The sequence below is a fragment of the Notechis scutatus genome, chromosome 6, assembly GCF_049901735.1.
Source record: "Notechis scutatus isolate UNSWTSFEM ecotype Mainland chromosome 6, rNotScu1.2, whole genome shotgun sequence".
NCBI classification, from domain to species: Eukaryota; Metazoa; Chordata; class Lepidosauria; order Squamata; family Elapidae; genus Notechis; species Notechis scutatus.
In genome coordinates, this window is record NC_142014.1 from 8,858,647 (window position 1) to 8,883,899 (window position 25,253).

A 25,253-nucleotide genomic window follows, 5' to 3' on the forward strand; every position below is an offset into this window, starting at 1 on the left:
TCTTTTTTGTTACAGACTGCTATCAGTGAAAATTATCAAACAATGTCGGACACTACTTTCAAGGCTTTGCGCCGACAACTGCCAGTTACTCGCACAAAGATTGACTGGAATAAGATACTGAGCTATAAGATTGGAAAGGAAATGCAGAATGCTTAAAATGAATGTGGCAAATATGAATAATTTCGTTCTTCTGTACAAAATAAAGTTATTGCAAAGGTATTCAAAATTGTGATGTATCACCTTGGCCATTTGCCATTGAAATAACTGTAAGTAGTTTGGTTAGAACACAAGGCTTGGGTAACTTACTCTTTTTATTTGACCATTTGTTTCTCCTTTACAAAGTTATAAAAAAAATCAGTGTAGCTAAAATGTTGAGAGCTTCTGATATATTTAGATTTTTATAATGATATGCCTATAGTTTTCAGTTAAATTAAACAGTTTGAAAAAAATATTTTTGCATAAGGTTATACCATGTTGCTTGCTTTCATGCAAAAGGCAGCTTACCAAACACAATTCCTTTGAAAAGATTTGTTTCTGGACAACATGGATTTTAACCATGTGTATTGCAGAAATATTCTGCCCCTCCACAGTTTGAAAGCTGGAGAAAAGCTTTTCTATATCCAATCCTATTCAGTTTAAATAGCTTGATGTTAACTTTTTTTTTAAGCCAAGATCTAATTTTAAGAAGTTGAAATTAAACATTAGTGCTTACGTTCAAAATGCATTTAATGTTCCATTTGACAGAACCTCAGATGAGTTGGGATTTTATCAGTCATCAAGTTGTTTTTTTCATGCAGCCATAATTGTATTATAGCAAGGCATATTGTTATATATATGTAATCCTATACTCATTGTGTGTCTGTCAGTTTTTTCTTCAATTGAAATGTACTAAAAATCAGTGTGAATTAAACATGCAAATTTTCTATTTAGTTATGATTATCATTTCAAATATATATCTTGCAACAAGTTTAAGAAGGAATCAACTTACTAAACATAAAAAGAAACAGGAAACCCATATTAAAATAATAATAAAATAATGAAGGCAGAGATAAGGTGGGAGTTGCAGTGGAGGCAGTCTCTTCTTCCAAAAATGGCTTGGATCTAGGTCACATGTTTTGTTTAATGACCACATCACTTAGCAACAGAATTGCCAGTCTCAATTAGGGTTATTATGGACTTTGTAAATTGATTCAAGCTCATAATGTTGCTGAAGGAGAATATTAAAAGTTTCAATTTCATGTTTGCAATTATGGAAGTAAAGTAACGAAGTAAAGGAAAGGATGAGAAAATGTAATAAATCACAGTATAATGGTGAGATAATGCAACTTGTTTTGCTTACTACTATCATAATTATTTAGGTTCTGCTATTTTTATTTGAACTATCAGAAGACTATCAGAAAATCAGCTTTCTCCAGAGTCTGCCATTCTGCCACATATTTTTTTCTCCAGAATATTGGTTCCTTTTTTCATTTCATTTTTATATTGCATATTAGTCTTTAGACTACATTAGACTACTTAGGAAGCAAGATACAATAATAGGATTTACTGGGCACTCCCTTCATGATCCAGGCACATTTCTGTATTACAGTGTATACAATGTATAGTTTTATTTCCATACCACATTAGGTACAAGGTGAAAATCTAGCAAGAGATTAGATTTAAATATATGATTCCGATTAAGCTATATTTTCTAATTATCACATAACATCCCTCAAATGTTGATATATATTGTATAGTTTTGCAGATTTGGTAAAATAAAACACAGAATAAAAATAGTGGGTAGAGGATGGCTTTTACATTAGGTTCAATAAATTACTTATTGATTATTGATCATACATGTAACACTTAATTATATCTAGTTACATTCTTTGATGGTACTATATCCAGTATGGTTAATAGACCTCAAATTTAGATGGAAAATGTACAGACATAGTATGAGAAAACTTAGTTCTTCGGTGCGAATGTCAGTTATATAAGGAGAGGAGGCCGGTACTCCCATTAGGAAAATCCTTAATTAAATAGTTAAGTAAAATTTCTGAAGCAAACTAAAAGCAGGAAGTTGTATTTGAAAAAAATTTAAGTGGTGCATGGTATTCTTTTTTTTGTACAATTCTATTTTACAGAACAATATTTCACATCATTAGAATTGTAATAAATAATGAAATTTCCTAAAATAAAGATATAAATTATCCTATTGTATTATCCTTAAAATATTGTGTTAATATGTAAAATATTCAAGTTTCAAAAGTAGATGCTGTTCAATATATCTATCTATCCTGAGATAAAAAACAACACACAACATGCGCAGAATGTCTGTCCCGTAAATTTATAGTTTATTTGCCAGGTGGGCATAGAATGCTGCTTGCTTTTTCTGTTGTCTCCATAGGTGGTATTGGAAAATCAAGAGGTGTTACATCATGGATAATGCCATTCTCTTTCTCTTCTTAAAAATATTCTTAGTAGGATTTAATTATTCTAAAAAGCATATTAATGCTTTAGCTACTATTTAATTACTATTGCCACTGCAATAGTGTATGAATAGTAAATACCACACAATATATATGCCACCCAATGCTGAACAATTCTGAACATTTCACAAAAAAACATTAAAACTATAAACTTTAATTTGGACCCTGTATTGAACACTGGACTTTGTGGTTTAAATAGGCTTCATCCAACTCTTAGGTTTCTGGAAACGGGGTGAGTTTCTTTGTTGAGATGGTTCCTTCATCATCTTCTATGGGGCAAAAACTATACTAGTAATCTTCAACTTACAACCATTTGTTTAGCTATTAAAGTAACAGCAGTACTGAAAAAAGTGAATTTTGACTAGTCACCCATTTACAATAATCACAGAGCCCCCCCACCCCCACCCCGGTCAAATGATCAAAATTTGGTAATCAGCATGTATTTACAATTTAAGGCATGTACTTAATATTTGCAACCTTCACAACAGGCTTTAGATAAAGTCAATGGGGGAAACTGGATCTGCTTAACAACTATGTAGTTCACTTAAGAACAGCAGCAAAAACAGTGTACGTTTCAAAATAGTTTACCACCGGTTCGGTGGGCGTGGATTCATGGGCACACTTTGTGCAGGCGCGTGCCAAACACACACTTTGCGCATGCGCCAGAGGCTTCCTGACTCACCTCATGCAATCCTGCAATCTCCCCGCTACTTCAGCAGCTGACACGGGGCAGGCAATCTGCTGTGCCGCGCAAAGAGCTGCACTTCAAAAGCAGGGAATAAAGGTCAGTATGGGAGCCCAGGCGGGTGGGTGGGCCCAACAGCAGCTCCTCAGAGAAAACCGGTTCAGTCTTGGCTGATTTTCGGCGCTACCGGTATGGCAGAACCGGGCCGAACCGGTAGAATACCACCACTGAGCAAAAAGATCATAAAATCAGGCTTGCTCAGTGACAAAAGTTCCTGCTTAATTGTGGCTGTAAATTGAGTTGCAGGAGGCGATAGAAAGCATTTTCCCTCCTCCCATTTATTGAAAAGAGCTATTGGGATCTTCCTTTCCCAGGAACTTTTCCCATTGGAAACAACAATGTATATTATTTCATTTTAAGAAATAGTATAACAGCTATTTTATTTTAGGAGTCATGATACTCTGGTTGACAAATCAGGGTTATTTTATTTTATATAATTTTATCCCTTAGGAGAGAAAGATCCTTGACTCCATTAAGGTTAAAGCAAAAGAGTTCTTTTACTAAAGGTGCTGGTTGCAGTAAAGTCAAACCAGCTTGGAATTTCCCCGCACTGGAGATACAAAAAACGTTAGCCCACAGCCTATCCCTCCCCCCATTCCACCCGGGACCAATCCAATTCCATGCAAATGAAGCTTGCCAAAATGTTTTGAGAATGCTGAGATGTTGGGGTGGTCCGCATATTTTCTCAGGTTGCCTGGGCTTGGGATATTGGTACAAGCTAGATCCAGCTGCTCTGGTCTTTATCACCTGTCATTCTCCTCCCCCCCCCTCCAGATTTCCCATCATGTACACACATAGGTTTATGGTCCTTCTATTCCACCCCCCTTTTCCAGTTTTTGATGGCAGGATACCTGTGTGGTGGCCAAGCTCAGCCAAGTAGAACTGACATTTTGCCCCCTTTGACAGCGATGTTAGTTCAGCAAAAGAAAAAGCAGACGGGAGGGGGAGATACACAAAGATTCTCTTTAGTTTACTTTATTGTCATTGCTCCTCGTACAACGAAATCAAACACCATCTTCAGTGCACATCGTGACCAGGAGCGTGAAAATAAACACAAAACACACATCCTTCACCCTTCACACACTGAACCAGAAACCCCGACACCGCACCAACACCGCACTATACAGCAGAATTCAAAAGAGCTACTGCCCTGGGATAGAAGCTGTTTTTCAGCCCTATTTGTCCTTGTTCTTATTATTCTGTATCATCTGCCAGATGGTAATAAAAAAATGGGTTCCCAGGATGAGATGGATCTTTGAGAATGTTTTGAACTTTTCTTAAGGCAGCGGGAGCTATAAAGCTCTTCCAAAGAGGGGAGAGGGCAACCCATGATCTTCTGGGCAATGACATTAACCCTCTGGAGTGCTTTCCTGTCTGCCACTGTGCAATTGGCAAACCATACAGAGGTGCAGTATGTTAAAATGCTCTCTATGGTGCAGCGGTAGAAGGTCACCAGCAGTTTCTCGTCCAGTAGTTGTTTTCTGAGAAGCCTCAGTTAGTATAATCTCTGCTGGGCCCTTTTGACCAGGGCTGCAATTTGGGCACCCCAGGTCAGGTCCTCTTTTAGGGTAACACCCAGAAACTTAAAACTGGCCACTTGCTCCACTCGGTCTCCATTGATAAGCAAGGGCTGGATGTCTGATCTGTTCCTTCTATAATCCACTATAAGCTCCTTGGGTCTTATTGGTATTGAGAACCAAGTTGTTGTCTCCACACCACGAAAGCAACCGGTCCACCTCATCTCGGTAGGCAGACTCATCCCCTCCCCCAGATAAGTCCCTCCACTGTTGTATCATCTGCAAATTTAGCAATAGTATTCCTAACGTGAGTAGGAATGCAGTCATGCACATAAAGAGTATAGAGTAAGGGACACACAACCCTGTTAGCAAATGGCTCAACGGGGTTTATCTGGCTATTGATCATACAATTTTTTTCAGCAATTGGGGGGCTTTGATATGTTGGGAGTCGAGTCAGCCCATTCACTCTTTGAGGGAGTCCTAGGTTACCAAACACTGGGTTTTCTCCCAATGTATGTGAGAGTCCAAGATCAAAGTGCTGCTCTCCCTCAAATCACAATGGGTTTGGGAGGTGGTTGTCATTCAGGATGGAAAGAAGATGCAGTTTCGGCTTCAACAGGTTGCAATGAAATCCTAGTATACACACCTGAGGGTTTTTGGCCCCGCAAGTTCTATAATCACTAGGTTAATTCTTTTATTGGGGAAAAATTCTTTTATTGGGGAAAGGGCGAACGTATTTCAGCCCCATTTTGGGGGGGGGATGGTTCTCTAGCTTGTAAGAATTTGGGAAATAGACTCCGTCTCCCACTTTAAAAGGCTAAATGTTCTTTTTATTGGCCTGTGGTTTGTATGTAGCTTCATTCAAAGTTTTCTTTCCTGATGAAATGGGGATGGTAAGGGAGAGAAACCAGGCTGCCGTCGAAAAACGGAAAGGGAAAAAAAAACGCAACTAAAATGAAAATAAGAGCGGAGGCTGTTTCTTCTCCACGACTCCCTTCGCGTTGGCTTCCTGCCTGTTTCTGCCATCGGTTTGTAAGTTGAGGCGCCGCAGACACAGGAACCGTGTTGACTTTGGCCTCTGACGGGGGGGCGGGTAGCCTCGCATATGCCGGTGCTAACCAAGAAGCAGAAAAAAAGGGTTGTTAGGAAGGAGGCCAGGAGGTTGGGAGGGAAAGAGGCTCCTCTTACAGCTGGGTTTGTTTACGGCTTGAGGCCGAGTCTGAAATAGATGTTCGCGTGGAAACCCTGAGAGAGAGAGAGAGAGAGGGGCGGAGGTAGAGCGGGACGCGTTAACTTTGGGAAGACATGAATCACCTCAGGAGTCGACGGCGCGAGGTCGAGGTAGCAAGAGAGGGAGCTGCAGCAGGACTTGTGTGGCTTCCCCTCTCTCCCTCTCAAGCCCCTTTCTTCCCCAAAACATGGCCGAAACCGGGGGTGGTTTTCTGGAGCAACTTCAATCCTGCATCCTCTGGTCCTGGACGTACTTGTGGACTCTCTGGTTCTTCGCCTTGCTTTTTCTCGTCTACATCTTGAGGGTGCCTTTAAAGATCAATGATAACCTGGCCTCAGGTAACCAAACGCGCCTCTTTGCCTTTGGCCTCTCCTCGCCTAACCTCACGCCCGAGGGCCTTCTTCGGCTGTGTAGCTCCGGGGAAGGGAGGTGGGTGGGCTGGAAGGTGGCGGTTCTCTGGAGGGGAAAAGGCGGCGAGATAGAAAAACTTTCTTCCGAGCCCACCCAGTTCCACGCTGCAGGCTAAAAAAGGCCGTCGCTCTTGATGCAGCAGGGAAGTGTAACGTTTCCCTTCTACTCCTTGTTGTACCTCTTAGGTAGTAAAAATGGGAGGGGGCTCGGAGTTGGCTCTCTGCTCTGTTTTGGTGGTTGGTTGGTTGGTTGGTTGGTTTGTCCCCCTATTAGAAAGAACTCTTAAGTCCCGTCTCCTTTACTATCTCTGATGTTTTGAGTTGGGTTTTTATGGCTCACTTTCTCCTCCCTATTTCCTCAGTGCAGAGAAAGAGTTGGGGGGCGTTTGGGAAAGCGGGTTGGCTTGTTAACCTGTTCTGATCCAAATTAAAACTGTTAATGGAAAAAAATATCGGAAGGGGGTTCCTGCACCCGGCATGTGGCAACAACTATGCAACGTTAAAAAGCCAACCAAACTAAAACAAAGTCTTCCCAGATCTGGTGTCTATGGATGTTATTGGGCTGGAGCTTTTGAGAGGTTTTGGTCAACATGTTGAGTAGGAGGGTAGGAGGAACTATAATCTTGTCCGTAGGTTTGGTGAACAGAACAACTGGAAGATTCCATTTAGCTATCATAATCACTACTGTAAGGGTTGGGACTTCCTGCTCCATGAAGGTAGTGAATAAACAGGACAAGTAAAAACATTTTGCAGGCTGCAGGGAAAGACTGTTATTCCACTGCACACCTACATAAAGAAGTAAATCAAGTAATATTGGTAGGGACCAAATGCTGTAGGTCAATAGCAGCAGAAAGTTATGACATGCCATAAATCACAGGCTGATCTTTCCAAGCTCTCCATAGGACTTGCTCCTATTTGATTGACGGCATCAATCCTATTTGATTGACAGCAGCAGTGACAGCAGCATGTTGAGCAAGTAGGATAGTGGCCTTGTGGCCAGGACACTTAAGATTTTTCCTTATCCATTTAAAAAAGTAGATATAAGTATGTTACGCTGTATATCTGACACATAATCACTAATACACCAATATTGGAATGGTATGGAGCATGCTGTTTTTAGAGCTTTGAAGTGGCATGATGGCAGCATACAACAGGTGAAATGCATATGGAAGTTTAAAAGTACAAATGCTGGCAGAAAAGCAGAAGTATGTAGAACCTCTTCATCAATGATTTGGACAAGGGGATAGATGGGGAACTCATCAGATTTGCAGGTGACACCAAGGTAGCAGGAATAGCCAACACTCCAGAAGATAGGCTTAAGCTACAGAAGGATCTTGACAGACTTGGACATTGGACGCTGTCTAACAAAATGAAATTCAGTGGTGAAAAAAAATAAGGTTCTACATTTAGGCAAGAAAAACAAATGCACAGGTGTGGTATAGATCAGAGGTCTTCAAACTTGGCAACTTTAAGACTTGTGGACTTCAACTCCTAGAATTCCTCAGCCAGCATAGCTGGCATAACTGGCTGAGGAATTCTGGGAGTTGAAGTCCACAAGTCTTAAAGTTGCCAAGTTTGGGGACCCCTGGCAGAGATGGTAACTGGCTCAATAGTAGTAACTGTGAGAGGGATCTTGGAGTTCTGTACATCTGCCATCTTTTATCTTTGTTTTATTGATTTATTATAATTTCTTTGGTTGTGGACCTGCCTTAAATTGACAAGAATTAGGTGGCATAGAAGTTTAATAAATTATTAACTGTAGTGGACAGTCATTTAAATATAAGCCAGCAGTGTGCTGCAGCTGCCAAAAAAGCCAACACAGTTCTAGGCTGCATTAACAAGGGATAGAATCAAGATTTCATGAAGTGTTAATACCACTTTATAAAGCCTTGGTAAGGCCACACTTGGAATACTGCACAGCATTTTGGTCACCACGATGTAAAAAAATATGTTGAAAGAGTTCAAAGCACAACAAAGATGATTAGGGGACTTGGAGGCTAAAACATACAAAGAACGCCTGCTAGAATAATGAAAAGAAGAACACGAGGTGACATGATAGCTCAATATCTCAGGGGTTGCCACAAGGAAAAGGGGGTCAATCTGTTTTCCAAATCACCTGAGGGCAGGACAAGAAGCAAGGGATGGAAATTAATGAAGGAGAGAAGCAACCTAGAGTTGAGAGATTTCCTGACAGAACAATTAATCAGTGGAACAGCTTGCCTCCAGAAGTTGTGAATGCTCCAAAACTGGAAGTTTTAAAGAAGAGATTGGACAGCCATTTTAGGGTTCCCTGCCTGAGCAGGGGGTTGGACTAGAAGACCTCAAAGGCCCCTTCCAACTCTGTTATTCTATTCTATTATAATAATATGGTAGAATTTTTATTACTAAGCTCAAAAATTACTGATGCTTTTTTTTCCTTTTTCAACATAATGAAAATAACAATCTTTTTTGCATGGTATATCTTATTTATTTAATTTATTTATAAAATTTATTTGCTGCCCGTCTCATATCCAATAATTCAGGGCAGCAAACAATATTACATTGAGCTTTAGTTGTAACACCATGCTCACTTTCTGTACATCTGCCATCTTTTATCTTTGTTTTATTGATTTATTATAATTTCTTTGGTTGTGGACCTGCCTTAAATTGACAAGAATTAGGTGGCATAGAAGTTTTAATAAATTATTAACTTTATTTGAAAATATATCTGTTTTAAATACAAATGTGGAAGAAATTATCACAGAAGCATAGCACCACAAGCTTGTCCTAACTCACACATAGACCCAAACACTTGCAGATATATTGCTGTGCCATTCTAATTTTGTCACACAAAAGAGGCACTCAACTTATTTTCCACTGGCCTGGAGAACAGGGCTGGAACCAATAGGTGAACAAGGAAGAAGCTTTTGGTTGAATGTTAGAAGGAACTTCCTGACTGTAACAGACTGCCAGCCAATGGAAAAGATTACCACACAAAATAGTGAGTTTTCCTTTGCTGGAAATCATGAAAAACAAGCTGGATAGTCATCTGGCAGAAAAGAATAATGCAATGCTTTTATTAAAAAACAAAAGCAAGGTTATTACATTTAAGCCTAAAGAATGGAAATATACTGTAATTCAAAGTCTGAATCAAAAGTAGTTAGTTACTAAAAGAAGACAAAGATGTATTTATTTCTTAGTCTAGGTCAGGATGTCAAACTTGATTTCATTGAGGGCCTCATCAGGGTTGTGTTTGACTTCGGGGGGCTGGGGTGGACATGGCCAGGTCAACATCACTCGTGTCGGGGGTGCCTGTTTTCGGCTGTGATGGCCTCTTGCAACCCTCTGCCAGCGAAGATGGAGCTTGGGAGGGCCGCATTGTCACTGGCAGAGGAACCGGATCTGGCCCGCGGACTTTGAGTTTGACAACCGTGGTCTAGATATAAATAACTTATTTAATGAATTAAATGCATTTAAATATAGTTCTTAGTGAACTTGTAGACCAGGAAAAAAATAAAGCTATTTAGATTTGCCAAAAGCAATATTCCCTTCTAGAAATATCAGATTGAAATATCATCCGATGTTCTTTTTTATTTTTCAAGTGCATTCATTTGGATAAGGGCTTAAATTTTACTTGTTTTGTTTCATTCTATGCCATGGGAGTATTGCACAATACCTTTTAATTCTTTTTTCCTTTATATTTTAAACTTTGGATTATTTTATCAGCATAATACTCTGAAAATATTCCATCTCTCACAAATGAAATCCTCCGGACAATTACCCTGTTTCTCCAACAATACGGCCTCCTCCAATAGGAAGTCCCAGCATGTTTTATAGGCATGAAATGAAATTAAGCCCCTCCCCCCAAATTAAGGCCTATATTAAAACATGCGAAGGGAAGGGAATGGTGGGGGGCCTTGCCATTAGGAAGTACTTTTGTTGCACACCCGGATATGGTGCTGCCTGCGTTGACCCCGATACGAAGTGCCCCACCAACACTGAGGTCAACATCCAAGCCGTCGCCGCCCACCCGCCCAAAGATGCAAGGGGGGGAGGAATTAAGTCACCCCCGAAAAGACAGCCTAGCCATTTTTTCGGGGCTCAAAAAAATAAATAAGACCTGGCCTTATTATATGAGAAACACGGTAGCTGCTGACTACTAGTTAGTTCTTTCAGGTTCCCCCAAGTGATCCTTCATTATTATTTTGCTCTTTGACTAATTCACTTTTAAAATATATTTAGCATTTATTTATATCCCACTTTTATTATTTTCATAAATAACTCCAGGCGGTGAACATACCTAATAGTCCTTCCTCCTCCTATTTTCTCCACATCACCTGTGAGGTAAGTTGGGCTGAGAGAGAATGACTGGCCACCCATTCATTGACTATAGTCCCATCTGTCTTTTGACTTGTCCTGTGGCCAATGTCAAGTAGCAGTGTCCCAGGGATATCTAAGAAATAAAAGTTCAAAGGTAATATTTCTGAATTAGTTCCAAAATCAATGTCTTTCTCACAGAATGTTGAGATCAGATTCAGATGTGGAAATGATTAAAACAGCGTTGTTTGGTCTTTAGCATTATCTTGTTTTTTATCCTGTAGAATGCTGTGAAATGAAAAAAATAATGTTTTCTATAACACATCCAAATTCATTTATTTTTTGTTTTATTGAAAAAGTTTCATTTAATTTGCTATGGAGTTATATGGTTTTATCAAGTTCGAAAAAAATAAGATAAGGAAAACACCAACAGCCTTGTGGATCACAATTGCTGCTTCATCTTAATAATCATGCTATAAAATAAAATTTGTACTGTATCTATAAAACTATTTTGGGTGATACTTCCCATGTGCAACTTAAGATAAAGTAGATTTGGGTATATTTACTGTGATGCATGTTCTTCTCTTTGTCAGCAGCATATATTGTTATTAGTAGTAAATATTATTTTCAAGAAATCTTAATCGAAATCTTACAAGTGATTGAAGATAGGGGAGAAAATGGAAGTTGGAAAGAGGAAGGACCAGTTCTTATTGAGTAGCTTAACTACCAGATTGATATGGGAATAATATAAAGCTCTTTTTTCTTTATTATAGATATGTTAATAAAAATCATAACATGGAAGAGGTTTACATATATATAGAGGAACAACTTTTATGAAACTTATCCAGTAGCAGGAAAGAGAAACATCTCATTTCTAATTCAGACATTTTGAATGATTCTTTCCATCTCCTTTCTCAGGACATGTTTTAGTAGTAGAAACTGTTTTCAGAGTGGCAGAAATGTTCCACTCTGCTTTAATTCTTCAGAGAAATAAATATGAATTCTTTACATAGTTAAATTAATGTGATCAATGAACACTTAAGGTGAATTGGGAATGAAAACACAACATGCTAAAAACAGAGAGAGAGAGAAAATTCTTTCCATTTTTTTCTGTTTCTCCCAAAATAGCTTTCTTCTATAATAATACTGGGTGACCCATAGATTAGGCCCCATCCTCAGTTTTGCTACCCTTAAAAAGTCTTCTAAAATAACATCACCAAAATGTAGAGGAAAAATAGTGATTTATTTAACAGTATTGTATATATTCATCATTTCATAATATAAGCTGTATAACAGATGTTTTACGGACTTCTGGTTTGAAGGGCTTCAGTGACAGACAGAAATCCACGATCGTGCGTGGTTTCTGTCTGGGCTCGCCGCTGGAGCGCCCGAGCCGGCTGGTTTCGGGGCTAAGCCACCCCGTAGAGGTGGTGAAGAGGGGGGAGACCGCCAGCAGGGTTGAGGAGAGCCTCATCTCTCCTCCTCACCTGGCCATTACTCCCTTTCCTGAAGGCGGTTGCAGCGGTGGTCAGAAATGGCCACCACAAAGGAGAACTCGACCGGAAAAGAATGTGCAGGAGGAAGATAAGAAGTGAAAGTTTTGGCTGACCAGGTTAAATTGTAAAAGCAACAACCAAGGTACCCTGGAATTTAAACTTACAAAAAATAACATTGCTCCCAAAGAAGAGTCGGAAGCAGCGAAGGAAAGTGAAAAGGGAAAGGTTTGGCTTTTTTTTTTCTTCTCTCTCCTTCCCTATACTGACAACTAAGAGACTTAAATAAGAAATCAGAAAAATCCGCTTTGACATCAATAGATAATTAAGCTGAAAAAAAAAATGCCAAAGGAATAATAAAGATTTCTGGACATTAAAATTTTTCTTTTTCATAAGCAGGAAGGGAGAGAAAAAGAATAAGGGCAGGATCTGGAAGAGGGAGGAGATTGCCTGGACTTTAAAAGAATCTACAGTAAAACTTCAACAAGACTTCTAAAAGATACATTTTAACTGAAACTTTGCAACTAAATAGTAACCCCAGGAAGAGAAAGTGAAAAAAAAGAGCAAAAAAACCACAACAGCTTGCGTGTATTTGGATTATTTGGTGATCTTTGGATTCTTGGTATTATATTTGAATGACTAAAATCAATCGGGTGGTTGTTTAAAAATTTATACAATGGCACCACTTCTGGATGAATTGAAAATGGAACTTAAAAAGTACAAAGAAGATGCACAAGAAGGGAAGGGTTCTTTTGGCTTCGTTTTTCAATTCTTAGAAATGGAGATTTGGAACTATGAGAAACAACAAGAAAAGACTGCAAAACAAGAAGACTGGGAGAAAGAAGAAGCCATCTTTAATGAACAAGCAATTTTATGTGGGGAAGAAAACGGAAAGGGGGGAAAGAGAATGGAGAATTTAAGACTTAAAAAAGCAACCAAAGAAAAGAAAAATAATTTGAAAAATAAGTATAATACTGGAAAGCAACAGAAAAGGGGAATACATGATTTAGTCTCCAGGCCTTTGATCATCTTAGCTGCTCTTCTTTGAACTTTTTCCAAAGTGTCAAAATGTTTTCTGTGGTATGGTGACCAAAATTGGTTTCAGTATTCCAGGTGTAGTCTTACTAGGGTTTTATAATGCGGCACTAATCTTTCACATGATTTTGATTCTATGCCTCTGTTTATACAGCCTAGGATTGTATTCGCTTTTTCGGCTGCTGCTGCTGCACACTGCCTCTCTCACAGTTACTGTTTTTGAGCCAGGTCTTACCTAATCTGTACTTATACCTTTGATTTTTCCTGCCTAAATGTAAATGCAACGTTCAAGATTGTCAAGATCTTTTTTGATCTTTTGTCCATTTGAATTAATTACAAAGTATGACAAATCTTTGTTACTATGAAATTGCTCTTTTCTCATCTCATCTTTCCCACCTTCTCATCCTTCCTACATACCTCTCCTATTGATACCTTATGATTTATAACCTATGAATTATCACTTTGTTGTTTGTATGTACACTGAGAGCTTATGCACCAGAGACAAATTCCTGATGTGTCCAATCACATTTGGCCAATAAAGAATATTTCTGTTCTATTCTAAAAAAACATTAAATATACTGCTAAACTGTGGTGGAATTTATTAGAAAAATATGAGAGTCTGATTGTTGTAAACATACCTGGGACTTACATTATTTTTAATTCATATTCCATGTCTAACCCGCTTAATGTTAAAATGATGTTTTAGGAGACTCAATTTGAATATTTCTATTGTAAATAAGAAAAGATAATAAATTTCAAAAACTCAGAACAGGTTTATTTTTCTCAATGGCTAATTTTTTATATTAGACTGGACACTAGAGGTCAGACTTTAAACACAATAAAAGTTAAAATCATTGACTCCCTTAGATTTAATTGTAAGTAAGACTGGAAATGTTACAAAGTACCTTTAAAAGAGAGATTAGAAACTTGAGTAGGGAAAGGAAAAGAAACAACAAGGAATCAAACTTCTTTTGATCATCAATGTGCTTATAAGGAAATCTCAGATGAACTGCATTATGGCTAAACAGGCTGATTCCTGCTTCATCTTAATATGGTGTCAAATCTTTCTACAAAACCATCTGTCATAATCTTCAGAATATATAGGTTGATACTGAACTGAACAGACTGTGTTTGGGAAAGGGATTATGAAATACTTGACTAACAACAAGTTGCATTCAGTGTGCAATAACAAATGTGTTGATTTTAATATTTCAGATAGCATATATGAGACATTGTAACAGAGAAAACATTGCCTGTGTCCTGCCAGATGACACTGCTTCATAGAACTGGCGTAGAGCATGCCCACTCTGTTGGATTTAGTGGGACATTTTATTATTGTCTGGTGGGAAGAAGTAAATAGAATTAACCCCAGTTTTTCCAGATTTATGTTTATATTGGCCCACATGGATCTATGCCAGGCCAGGAATGCATGGAATTGCATTACTCCTATAGGAATAGAGTCCATTTAATATCATGTTAATATTTCCTCCCCCCTCTTCATAGTCTAGTTTGAAGCCTTGGTGATCTGATGAACTCAAATGCTAATTCAAATCTTATTCTCCTTAGCTTTTAGATATCAGTTAAGATCAGCCAAGAGTTTCTACCTGTCTGGAAATACAGATGTGGAGATTATCATTTCATTGCCAACTCTCTTTTATTTTAAATGAACTCAAACTCTTTTTACTGTCTCATAAAATACTTAAATCTAGAAATTGACAGTGAGCTGGACCAGTCACATCGTATCTCGACCCAATAAGAGAAGGCAGGGGTATTATCTATGTTCATCACCTTGAGTTATTTATATAAAATAAAAATGGGATAAATGATCTTACGGAGCACAGTAGCCAAGCAGTTAAGATGCTGGGTTTGTTGAACGGAAGCAGAGGTAGTATTCAGTAGGCTCTGACCAGTTCTGGAGAACTGGTAGTGGAAATTTTGAGTAGTTAGGAGAACCGGCAAATGCCACCTCTGACTGGACCCATCACCATCTATTCTTTGCCTCCCGATCCTGATCGTCAGGGTCTTCTTTGGTTGCCCTGCACAGAAGAATGGAGCTGGAATGCAGGTTAATGGAGTGGGGAGGGAATGGGATTTTGCAGTATCCTTCCCCTGCCATGCCCACCAAACCATGCCACATCCACCAAGCCACGCCCACAGAACCGGTAGTAAAAAAAATTTGAATCCTACCACTGAACAGAAGGTTGGAGTTTGAGACTTAAGTCCTGCATGACAGAGTTAGCTTCCATTACTTGCCCCAGCTCGTACCAACCTATCAGTTAGAAACCATGTAAAAATGCAAGTGGATAAATATCTACTACTTTGGCAGAAAGGTAACAGCCTTCCTTGCACCTCTGTGTGTAGTCATGCTGGCCACATGACCATGGAAACGTCTTTGGGCAACGGGGCTCTTTGGCTGTGAATCAGAGATCAGCATCACCTCTGGAGGCAGACACAGCTGGCAGATAAAACATTTACCTTTATAAACAATCTTATATATTTAAATATCAATATCAGTATGGAGTATCAATATGGAATATATTAGTGGTTAGAGAATTATAAGAATAAATTGCTATTGAACTTTACCCGATATTTATATAGTATTGTTTTAGACCTGTAAAGCAGTGATCCCCAACCTTTTTATTCCGCGCCCGGTATCCCCAACCTTTTTATGGCACGGCCCGGTATCGGCATCGCTTGGCGCGCCATCTTGTTTTGATGAAAGTGCTTCCGGTGAGCTTTCACCCGGAAAAGCTCACCGGAAGCACTTTTTCATCAAAACAAGATGGCGGCACCCAGCAAACCAGCGCCCGGTAGGACTTGTTCCACGGACTGGTACCGGTCCGTGGACCGGTGGTTGGGGACCCCTGACCTGTAAAGGAAAATTAAAATCTGTTTTGAATGTGAAAGAGGAAAAGGAAAGGTACATTGAATTTGTCTCCTATTTTCTGAACGATTTTCTGCAAAAGGGTTCATGAACGATAGGTGACTCAGTTAAAATATACCTTTAGAAATGCATTAAGTTGCATTGCAGTGTGTTACTTCAAAAAATGTAAACTGAAACATTTCAGATAGGCATGTATTGGTTTGAAATCATGACACCTTTTTCTTTCTTTTTTGTAATTAAATACAAAGAAGATAAAGAATGTATAAAATAATAAAAGAAGACAAGAAAAAAACAAAAATATGCAAAATGTTTATATAGAGACCTAAATACATCAATAAATTGAAACCATAATTCATTATAGTCATCTATAACTGAGTTATATTCATCAATTCTGCAAACCACTGAATAGTTGGAGCCACATGTTTGTTTTTCCAGTGCTAAACAGTAAGTCTTTGGACTATGCAGTAAATCCATTATTTTTGTCCAGAAGTCAGCTCCCATGTCATAAAGATAAAGATAATAAAAATGCAAATATTTGCTTATTTTACATCTCAAAGTTAATACATGTAATTGTTTGTTGCTGAAGTAGAACAATGTATTTAAATAAAGCATCAACTTTAAAGCATCTCCAACAACATAAAAGCAATGAGGTCATTTCTAAAATGTTATTTATTGTTAAAAAGGATGTAAACTGAAAATCTCCTGAAATTTTTGCTTAACATAAAACTTGGAAGAAAAAAAAAAGAAAAAAGAAACACATTGAAGGAATTTTGGAATTTTTTTTTTTTTTGTAAATAAAAGATTAAAAATTATTAAACAGGCATCCCCTGGGTAGCTCTCTTCTCTTTCTTCCCCAAATACCTTTTTTGCTTCCAGTCACTATATTGCTACTTGAAATCCTTAGCTGAGGATTCAAGCCAAGCCAGGCCATTCTGGACTTGGTCCCTCCCAGTTTGAGCCTCCCAGTAAGTTAAGGGATTGCTTCTAATTCTTCCTACCGCCTATCTACGCCCCCTGCCGGCAATTGTTGTCATTCTGGTCTTCTTGCACCCTGCCACGCAGAGCGACAAATACCGACAAATACCGTGTGGCTCTGGGACTGCTTGCCAGCTTCCAGGAAACTGCAGCTGCCCCAATCATCTTTGTATTCTGAGACCTCTGCTGACAACTGAATCTAGGATGACATACAAATAAATGAAACAGCTATCATCCACAATATCAAAAATTCATTTATCTCTCATCTACAATTATTTGTGAGCAAAGGAATTTCAAGGGAGATGAGAGAATGATCTGAATTAACATTTATCCAGAGACTTCATTATCTATTTTTAATCACAGTATAGGTATGAATTAACTCACTGAATTTTGCCTGATTGTGTTTTTAGCAACAGGTGTGTGTGTGGGTGCATGCCAGCATCCTATCAATAATATAATTGTCACTATCTGTACTTTATGCATTTAATGTTGAATGACGTAATAAGTTGATAATTCCTGTATTTCCAAACTCTGTGTACTATATATGCCTGTAGGTGATGCAGCTCAAATTGTAGTCTATACTTGCAACCTAATAAGCAGTCCTGCAAAAGACCAGCATGATTAACCTCTTGAATAAATGTGAGAGGTTTTATGAATGTCCTAATGCATAAAAGTAGTAGAAAGGCAGTACTGTTTTTAAGCTAACTTGCATACAGCTTAGTTATACATACACTATTTACTATTACATAGATGAAGCTGACTGCCCTTAAATAAGATTGTTCTGCTAAGACAAATTTTGATTTTCATGTTTCACCATCAAACAATGGCCAGAATTAGAGGCTGTGACTAGAGATAAGAATGCTTACCGATTTTCTTGTAATATGTTGCAAAACCTGTCTTTAAATAAATACACATGACAGTACTAAGGTTATTGGCAGAGAGAAAGTTCTCTAAGCTAATAAATACGGAATCTTTCAAGAACAGCTGTCATGAGTGGGCCAGGTAAAAACAGTATTTTTAATATAGCAATTAAGTTTTAATTTCTGAATGTATTAAAATTCATAGCATGATACATCATTTAATGACAATGTGACATTGTTTAATTTGTTTATTCACTGCTCTCAGATTAACTTTCTATTTGGAGATATGAAATGTTTGTATGCATTTGTTAAGTCAATGTTTTTCAAAGAAAACTTCTCAAATAGTTGATTTTTTTTCTTTAGAAAAACTGCATGATGAATCTGTGATTTGATAACATTATAAAGAATGGATAATTTGTGCATGCAGGTTATCTCTTTCTATTATTTCATGAAGAAAATCAATCTGGAGATGTTATTTAAAAAGTGTTTTCTTTCAAATATAACTGCTGTACAATGCAAGCTATTTTTAAAGCAACTTTATAAGTTGATTTTATGGTTTCCAGTACTTTCCTTACTATCAGAATATTCTGAAATCAATTTTTGGTAGACTTTCTTATTTTTTGAACCGTAATATTTTACAGTTTTAGAAATGTCTTTGTCAGTGATAGAATTTGCATGTATTACAATATTATAAAGGGCCTCACCATTGGTACAGCAAGAATATTCCTAGAGGTTAAGAAGAATAAAATTATTTTAGCATAAACCTAGATTAAATAGTTAAGAAAAGCATTTGAAAGCCATGATGGAAGAAAAGTATAAAACACACAGTCCACACCTTGGAGAGGTGCAGGAATACAAAACACATAACTTGATAATAGTTAATTAGAAGTAATGTAATGCCTAACGAGAGAAAGCTTTTTCAGTTCCACTGAATTCTTTATCAGTTTAAATGTTAACATAATCCATGAGTGTTGCAGTAATTCAGCGTCATTCCTAAAAGGACTCTGTAGATGAACTACAGAATCATTGTCAAGATGTTTTTAGTACTTCTAATTTTCAAGATCACCCAAAATGATTGTTCCCCAACCTCTGAGAATACAAAGACCAAGTTTCTTGCCATGGATCAACAACGCAAATACTTTGACTTGGCAATGATCCAAAACCAAAAAACCCCCAAAAAACGTAATTTACTGAATCATAGTTTCAGCAAAGCCAGAAAGTAAATTTCATTTGCCATATTATGTATAAAAACATTGTGTGATTGTAGAGGACTGAATTTAAGTGTCAGTGGTCACAGTTGGCACATTCTAAAAAGGGAATTCCTGGTCCAGTTGGTCTAAGGCAAACTTGAGGGCTGTCAAACTCGCGGGCTGTGGGCTGGATGCATCAAGTGCTGGCCACGCCCATGCCCAGTTTAGCAAAGGGTAAAAAAATTGTGATACGCCACATGACGCAAGTTTGAAACCTCTGGAATGAGAGCAGCAGAAGTCTCTTGTTCCTCAGCCCTCCCTCTTCTCTAGGAATTTAACCATCCCGTATCTCATTTCTGTTTGGCTCACTGTGAGCTGAAATCAGGTGCAAGTAATGATGAAGCCAAGTCAGCTTTGACATGCCAATCCTCCAGAGCAGCGCCTGTTAGGAATATAAGTCACCTAACAGGTATTTGGGTTAGAAATATATAAACCAGGATAAACATTTTAGTACTATATCTTTAAGGGAATGCAAGAGCATGCAATTGGGTGTGGTTTCTCAAACAGCCATAAGATGGAGCCAGAAACCTGGTTTGTCTTAGTCTGAGTCTCAGAAGAGAGCGTGAGTGTATCTCTGTTTCCTTCTGTTGGAAAGTATTGCCGTTGCTCCATTTCTTCTAATTGACTGATATTACTGGATTTAATGTAAGTCTGTTACTGAACTGTTTTTTGACACTGGACTTTGATATTTGGATTATCCCTGGATTGAAAAACTGACTGATTTACTTGTGAATGACTTTGGATTGCTTATTTTGGACTTTGCTTAAACCTTTTCTGGAAGTAAAACCCTACATTTACTGTACAGTGTATCTGTGTACTGTGTGTGTATTATTCAAACACTCCTCTCAAATACATCTCCCTGTATGCGCTCATTCTCCTAATGGGGAATTACCTCAACAGCGCCCCCCCCCCAACCTTTTGGGCACCAGGGATTGATTCTGTGGAAAGAGGTTTGTCCACTGACTGGAGGGGACATGGATTCGTGTGTTGCCTGCATCCATCATGTGGGGGGAGCTTTGCTTGTTTGTGTGGCCCAGTTTCTGGCATGCCATGACTGGTGCCAGTCCCTGGACTGGGGGTTGGGTACCCCTGCTCCGGAAAAATGATAGCCCTAGAAAATAAACACAAAAATACACACCACATTAGATACGGTATGTTCTTACTCAAGATTTTCCTTACTGGGGCTGACCTGGATGTTTGACGTGAAATCTGCACACTAGCTTAGCCACCTTCATATCTGCCACTGCCACCCATTCTGCATTGGCTAAAGGATAGCCCCTCCATAATACCAAACATTGCAATTTCCCCCTGTGGTACTGGGAATCAAGAATCTGCTTGATTTCATAGTGCTCCTGTCCTTGATTATGATGGGAAGGGGAGGCCTTAATTCCGAGTTTCCACAGGCTGCAATGAAACACTGGGTACACTTGCCTGAGGCTTTTTAGCAGCTGCGATTCTACAGTAACCAGATTTACAATCTGGATAATCTGGAAGGATCCTATGTACTTGGAACCCAGCTTCTTACAAGGTTGCCTCAGGTTTTTTTTTTCCTCTAAGAATTTTTTATTTCAATCTACATATAACAACAATACATTAACAGTGTGACATCAATATATCACACATCTCTCATTCCATTATATTCATATTAATTCATACTTCTTCAATATTTATTTTCAACCTTACTCTCTCCAAATGCCTACCACCATATCAATTAAACATACCTAATAATTCCATTATTCGATTTTCCCTGTTTTCATTTTATATTTTTTTAATAAAAGATTCTCATTTGGCAAGCAGTGTGGTTCCAGGTTTCACATCTCAGTACAAACATGACCATAGTTACCTATTCATTTTATTTGTTTGATTTCATATTGCATCATCCTTGTCATTATTAAATATTAAGCTTATCCAATCCCAATTCATGTTCTCATATCTTATTTTACAATATTATCTAAAATTCTCATCTCCTTTCTATTGTCATTTCTCATATTATTATTTTTCTGTCACATTTGTCATTTTATCAATCCTTATTTGTAAATATAGTTGTCCCCTCTAGTTAATAATTCGAGCTAACCACCTTCATTCTTCCTTAATGTCAATGTCCCAATCTAGTATAAAACACAAATATATATATTTTTCTCAGATTCCGCATTATATTTTCTCTATGAATCATCTATACATTACAAAATACTATTTTCAATATATTCTTATACATCCCAACATATTACCTCATGGAATCCCCTTCCTTATCCCCTTTTTTTTTCACCCATTATCTCTCACTCTTTGAACAATGTACCTTCTTTTAACCCTTGTTTGTTTCCTGTTCCTCCTTATTTTCTGGTCCTTTCTCTTAATTCCCTTTCCCCATTCTTATTCCCCTCCTTTTCTCACTCCAGTTATTAAACTTTTCTGTCTCCCTTTTGATTTTTCCTTTGCACTTCCTTTTTCTGCTTTTCCTTCTCTTTAACCATTTTTCGAACCATTCTCCCTTTTATCATCCCATCAGACCACAAATTTTTAATTCTGATTCCTTTTCCCTGCTTAAATAATTGTTGTTTATTTTGTTCTTCTAAGTTGGCTTCTTCTTTATAGAACTTCTCTCCCTCTGGTTTATTGTGTTCTTGTGTATGCTGAGTCAACATTTCTAATTTCTGTAATACATAATTACACATTTCAAGTTTGATTTTTATCATATCCCTTGTATCTTGCATATCCGATCTTATGTCTTGTGAGTCCAGTCTTATATCAACAAGTAGCTCCTCCATTATGTCTTCTCCTTTTTTCTTTTTCTTTCCTCTTCTTTAATAGTTGAAATCCTCTTCTTTGATAGATATATTCAATCCCAGAGTCCAGTATCTTATTTCAGCCAATATCTTTTGAGTTTATTTTCAACAATTCATACTCTTGAGTCTTTATTCCAAATCTTCTAATTGGCCTCCCAACTGTTTCCTAAATTACCGGGTGGTTCTATGACAATAATAAAGTTAGTTTTATTTTCTTCAAGTTTCAAGATCCAAACTCTCAAAAAGACCAGACGCTCATTTTAAAATGGGCTAAAGTTTTCCTGTACCATCAGGTGGCGCTCTTGAGTCTTTTTTCTTTTAACTTTCTTTGTTGAATATATTTTATTAAGTTCGCTAATTTCAATCATTAGCTATTCTTTTCAACACACTCAATTCCAGCATTTAGTTATGCCCTTTAAGTGCCCACAGTTCAATATATGTCCTGTTTAATTTTTAATCCTTTGTTGTGTTTATGTATTTTCCTTTAAATTTCTCATCCAAAGTAGTCCAATAGAATAATCAAATCCAAATTTAAATACCAATTTCTTTCTCACTTTCTCTGGTTGCCGCCCACACACTTTCCTCTAAAATAGCCCTTTAATTTGATACCGGGTACCTCAAAAGCATTATCCTTTGCCTGGTTCACACTCTACTTGCTACTTCTCTCCAGCACAAAACTTAGTTTCCCAGAGTGTTCTTCGCCTTTGTGGTGGCCATTTTGGGACCACCGCTGCAGCCTGCCTTGACTCCGGTTTGTTCCTCGTCAGAGTTGGTGCGAACCACGATTGTGCGCGGTTTCACCCGAGCTCACTTGCTGGAGGGTCCCAATCAGGACCGGAGCCACCCTGCTGGGGTGGTGAAGAAGAGGAAATTGCCTGAGGGCTGAGGGGAGCCACACTCCCCTCCCTAACAGGAAAATCCCTCCCAAAGGCAAGGTTGCCTCAGGTTGAGGAACTTGGTAGACTGGTATACTTTATCTCCCACCTTGAACTCCCCTGTAGTGCCCTCTTCTTATCTGCCTGCCTCTTTTGTATCTCCCTAGCTTTCTGCAATGCTCTGCACACTACTACCCATGTTTTCTTTAAAGTTTCCATTCAACAAATGATGCCGAGGGCAGCTGTATCTGTGGGATGTCTGGCATGGGTGCAAACTCTACTCTGGGAAGGAGTAAATCCTATACTACTATGCACAGAGTTATTATATTGCACTTTTGCACAGGCTCCATTGGTACTAAGATGCAGAGCTAAGGCCCTGTGAGGAGCCAATCGGTTTGAGGAATTTCCGCCAAAATGTTGACGTGAACTGCACCCTCAGTCTGAAATGATGTGTTTGGGATTCCATGTAGTCAATAGATATGTTGTATGAACATCTTTGCCAGGGATCACGTAGAGGGTCTCATGGGACAGTTTCATGATGGTTCAGATTATAGTGTTCCCTACACTTTCTGGCAAATTCACAATAAAATCCATAGAGATCACTTCCCAGAGTTTCATTGGATTGGCCACTGGCTACAATAGACCGGGAGGCTTCCCAGGTAGCTGTTTCATGAAAGCACACACAGGATAGTTGGCCAAGTAAGCCCCTATGTCCTTTATCACTTTTGGCAATCAGAATTGTCTCCTCACTAAATGAAGAATGTTTATGAACCCAAAAATGTCCTGCTGCCTTTGTGTCATGATTCCTGTAAAATCAAGTTCCATTGCCTGGCTGGAACATATATATATTTTTTCCTTTCTACGCCAACCCATCCTTCAGGGACTGGTTGCCTTTGGGCTGGTGGAAACACACATTTCTTGCCAGGGCATCTTTTAAGGGTTGCGCTAGGTCTTTGAATGGGTCTGGTCGGGATGTTGCCTGCTGTTGAATGATGGCCGGCTCTGTGCGCTGTCTGGCTGGGATGATGGAAGTCACTACGGCCTTTCGGGTGCTATTGTACTGTGGCATGGGAGAGAGGGTATCTGCAAGGAAGTTATTTCCTCCTGGTAGATATAGGAGGGTGAAACTGAATCGATTAATGCGGTGTGGGATGCTGCCGTTGTAACAACCAGTTCAGTTGTAATGTTGCCTCTTTAACTTTGAACAGTCACTCAACGAACTATTGTGTAAGTCAAGGACTACCTGTACAATGGCACTGAAAAAAAGGGACTTAGGATCGTTTTCACACTTAAGGTCATTCCAGCATCCCCATGGTCATGTGATCAAAATTCAGATGCTTGGCAAATGGTTCATATTTATGTCGGTTCCAGTGTCCCAGGGTCGTGTGATCCCCTTTTGTGACCTCCTGACAAGTAAAGTCAACGGGGAAGCCAAATTCATTGAACGACAGTGTCGTTAATTCAACAACTGCAATGGTTCACTTAACAACTATGGCACAAAAAAATCATAAAATGGGGCAAAATTCACTTAACAAATGTTTCACTTAGCAACAAACATTTTGGGTTCAATTGTGGTCGTAAGTCGAAGTCTACTTGTATTCTGTGACAGCAGAAAAAAAAATCACAAATTGAGATTCTGCTCGAGAGAACAAATGGAACTTCTCTTAGTAGGCAAAATTATGAGCAGGTTGTTGTAAAACAGCGGCCCTCAATTTTTGGGCACCAGGTTCTGTGGAAAGAGGTTTTTCTGTGGACTACAGGGGTGCGTGGTTTCACGTGCTGCCTACATACTGTGGATGGAGCTTTGCTTGTTTGTGTGGCTCAGTTTCTGACATGCCGCTGACCGGTGCTGATCCAACGGGCCATGTTCTGACCAAGGCTTCCCAAGACCGTAATTAAGCACCCACTTAGTTAAAACAACTCTTGTTTTATTTCAATGCTGGGAATTATTTTCATTCCCAGCCAGTAATGAGTCCCAAACAGTCCCTTCAAGATAAGCACCCGCCTTTCTTTCTTTTGAATTGCTGCCAACAATTAAACTGCCAAATGAATTAAAAAAACAACAACAACTAAAGTACAAAGTCCACACAGAGCTTCAAGGATTAATCTGAACCGAACGAACAACTTTGCTTCCTGCATAGGTTTTGTCACCTTTGCCTGTCCTTTATACTTTATGGGAGGGGCAATCACCTCTCAGCCTTACTCCCAAGTCGCCCTTTTTGTCTCAGCTGCTCTTGCCTTCTAGCAGCTCTGCGCGCACGCGCACTGGGAACAGGCTCCCCTTGTTCCTTGGCCTCGCTGCTCTGGAGTCAGCACCCCACTCCCAGATGGTCCTATCTCCATCTCTGCATCGGATGCAGGGCCCTCGTCCAAATCCTCTCCAGACTCCCTGCCTGGTCCTCGTTCTTCCCTACTGTCTGATTCCACTGCT

At 38.8% G+C, this 25,253-nt stretch overlaps 2 protein-coding genes across 8 annotated transcripts in view; both read left to right on the forward strand.

Moving 5' to 3' along the window:
- Positions 1-2,211, forward strand: part of CAPZA2 (capping actin protein of muscle Z-line subunit alpha 2) — a 41,339-nt gene extending 39,128 nt beyond the window's left edge. Inside the window, exon 10 of the mRNA XM_087969331.1 lies at positions 16-2,211. Coding sequence (XP_087825457.1) covers positions 16-156 — 141 coding nt within the window. The 3' untranslated portion in view covers positions 157-2,211. The remainder of the gene's footprint in view (positions 1-15) is intronic.
- Positions 2,212-5,814: 3,603 nt separating this feature from the next.
- Positions 5,815-25,253, forward strand: part of ST7 (suppression of tumorigenicity 7) — a 123,147-nt gene continuing 103,708 nt past the window's right edge. For 3 of the 7 annotated variants that reach the window (XM_087969321.1, XM_087969329.1, XM_087969330.1), the window contains exon 1: positions 6,002-6,299. In XM_087969321.1, coding sequence (XP_087825447.1) covers positions 6,149-6,299 — 151 coding nt within the window. In that variant the 5' untranslated portion in view covers positions 6,002-6,148. Of the gene's footprint in view, positions 6,300-17,987; positions 18,088-25,253 lie in introns of those variants that run through there. The other 4 variants (XM_087969325.1, XM_087969327.1, XM_087969320.1 and 1 more) reach the window with 3 other exon arrangements.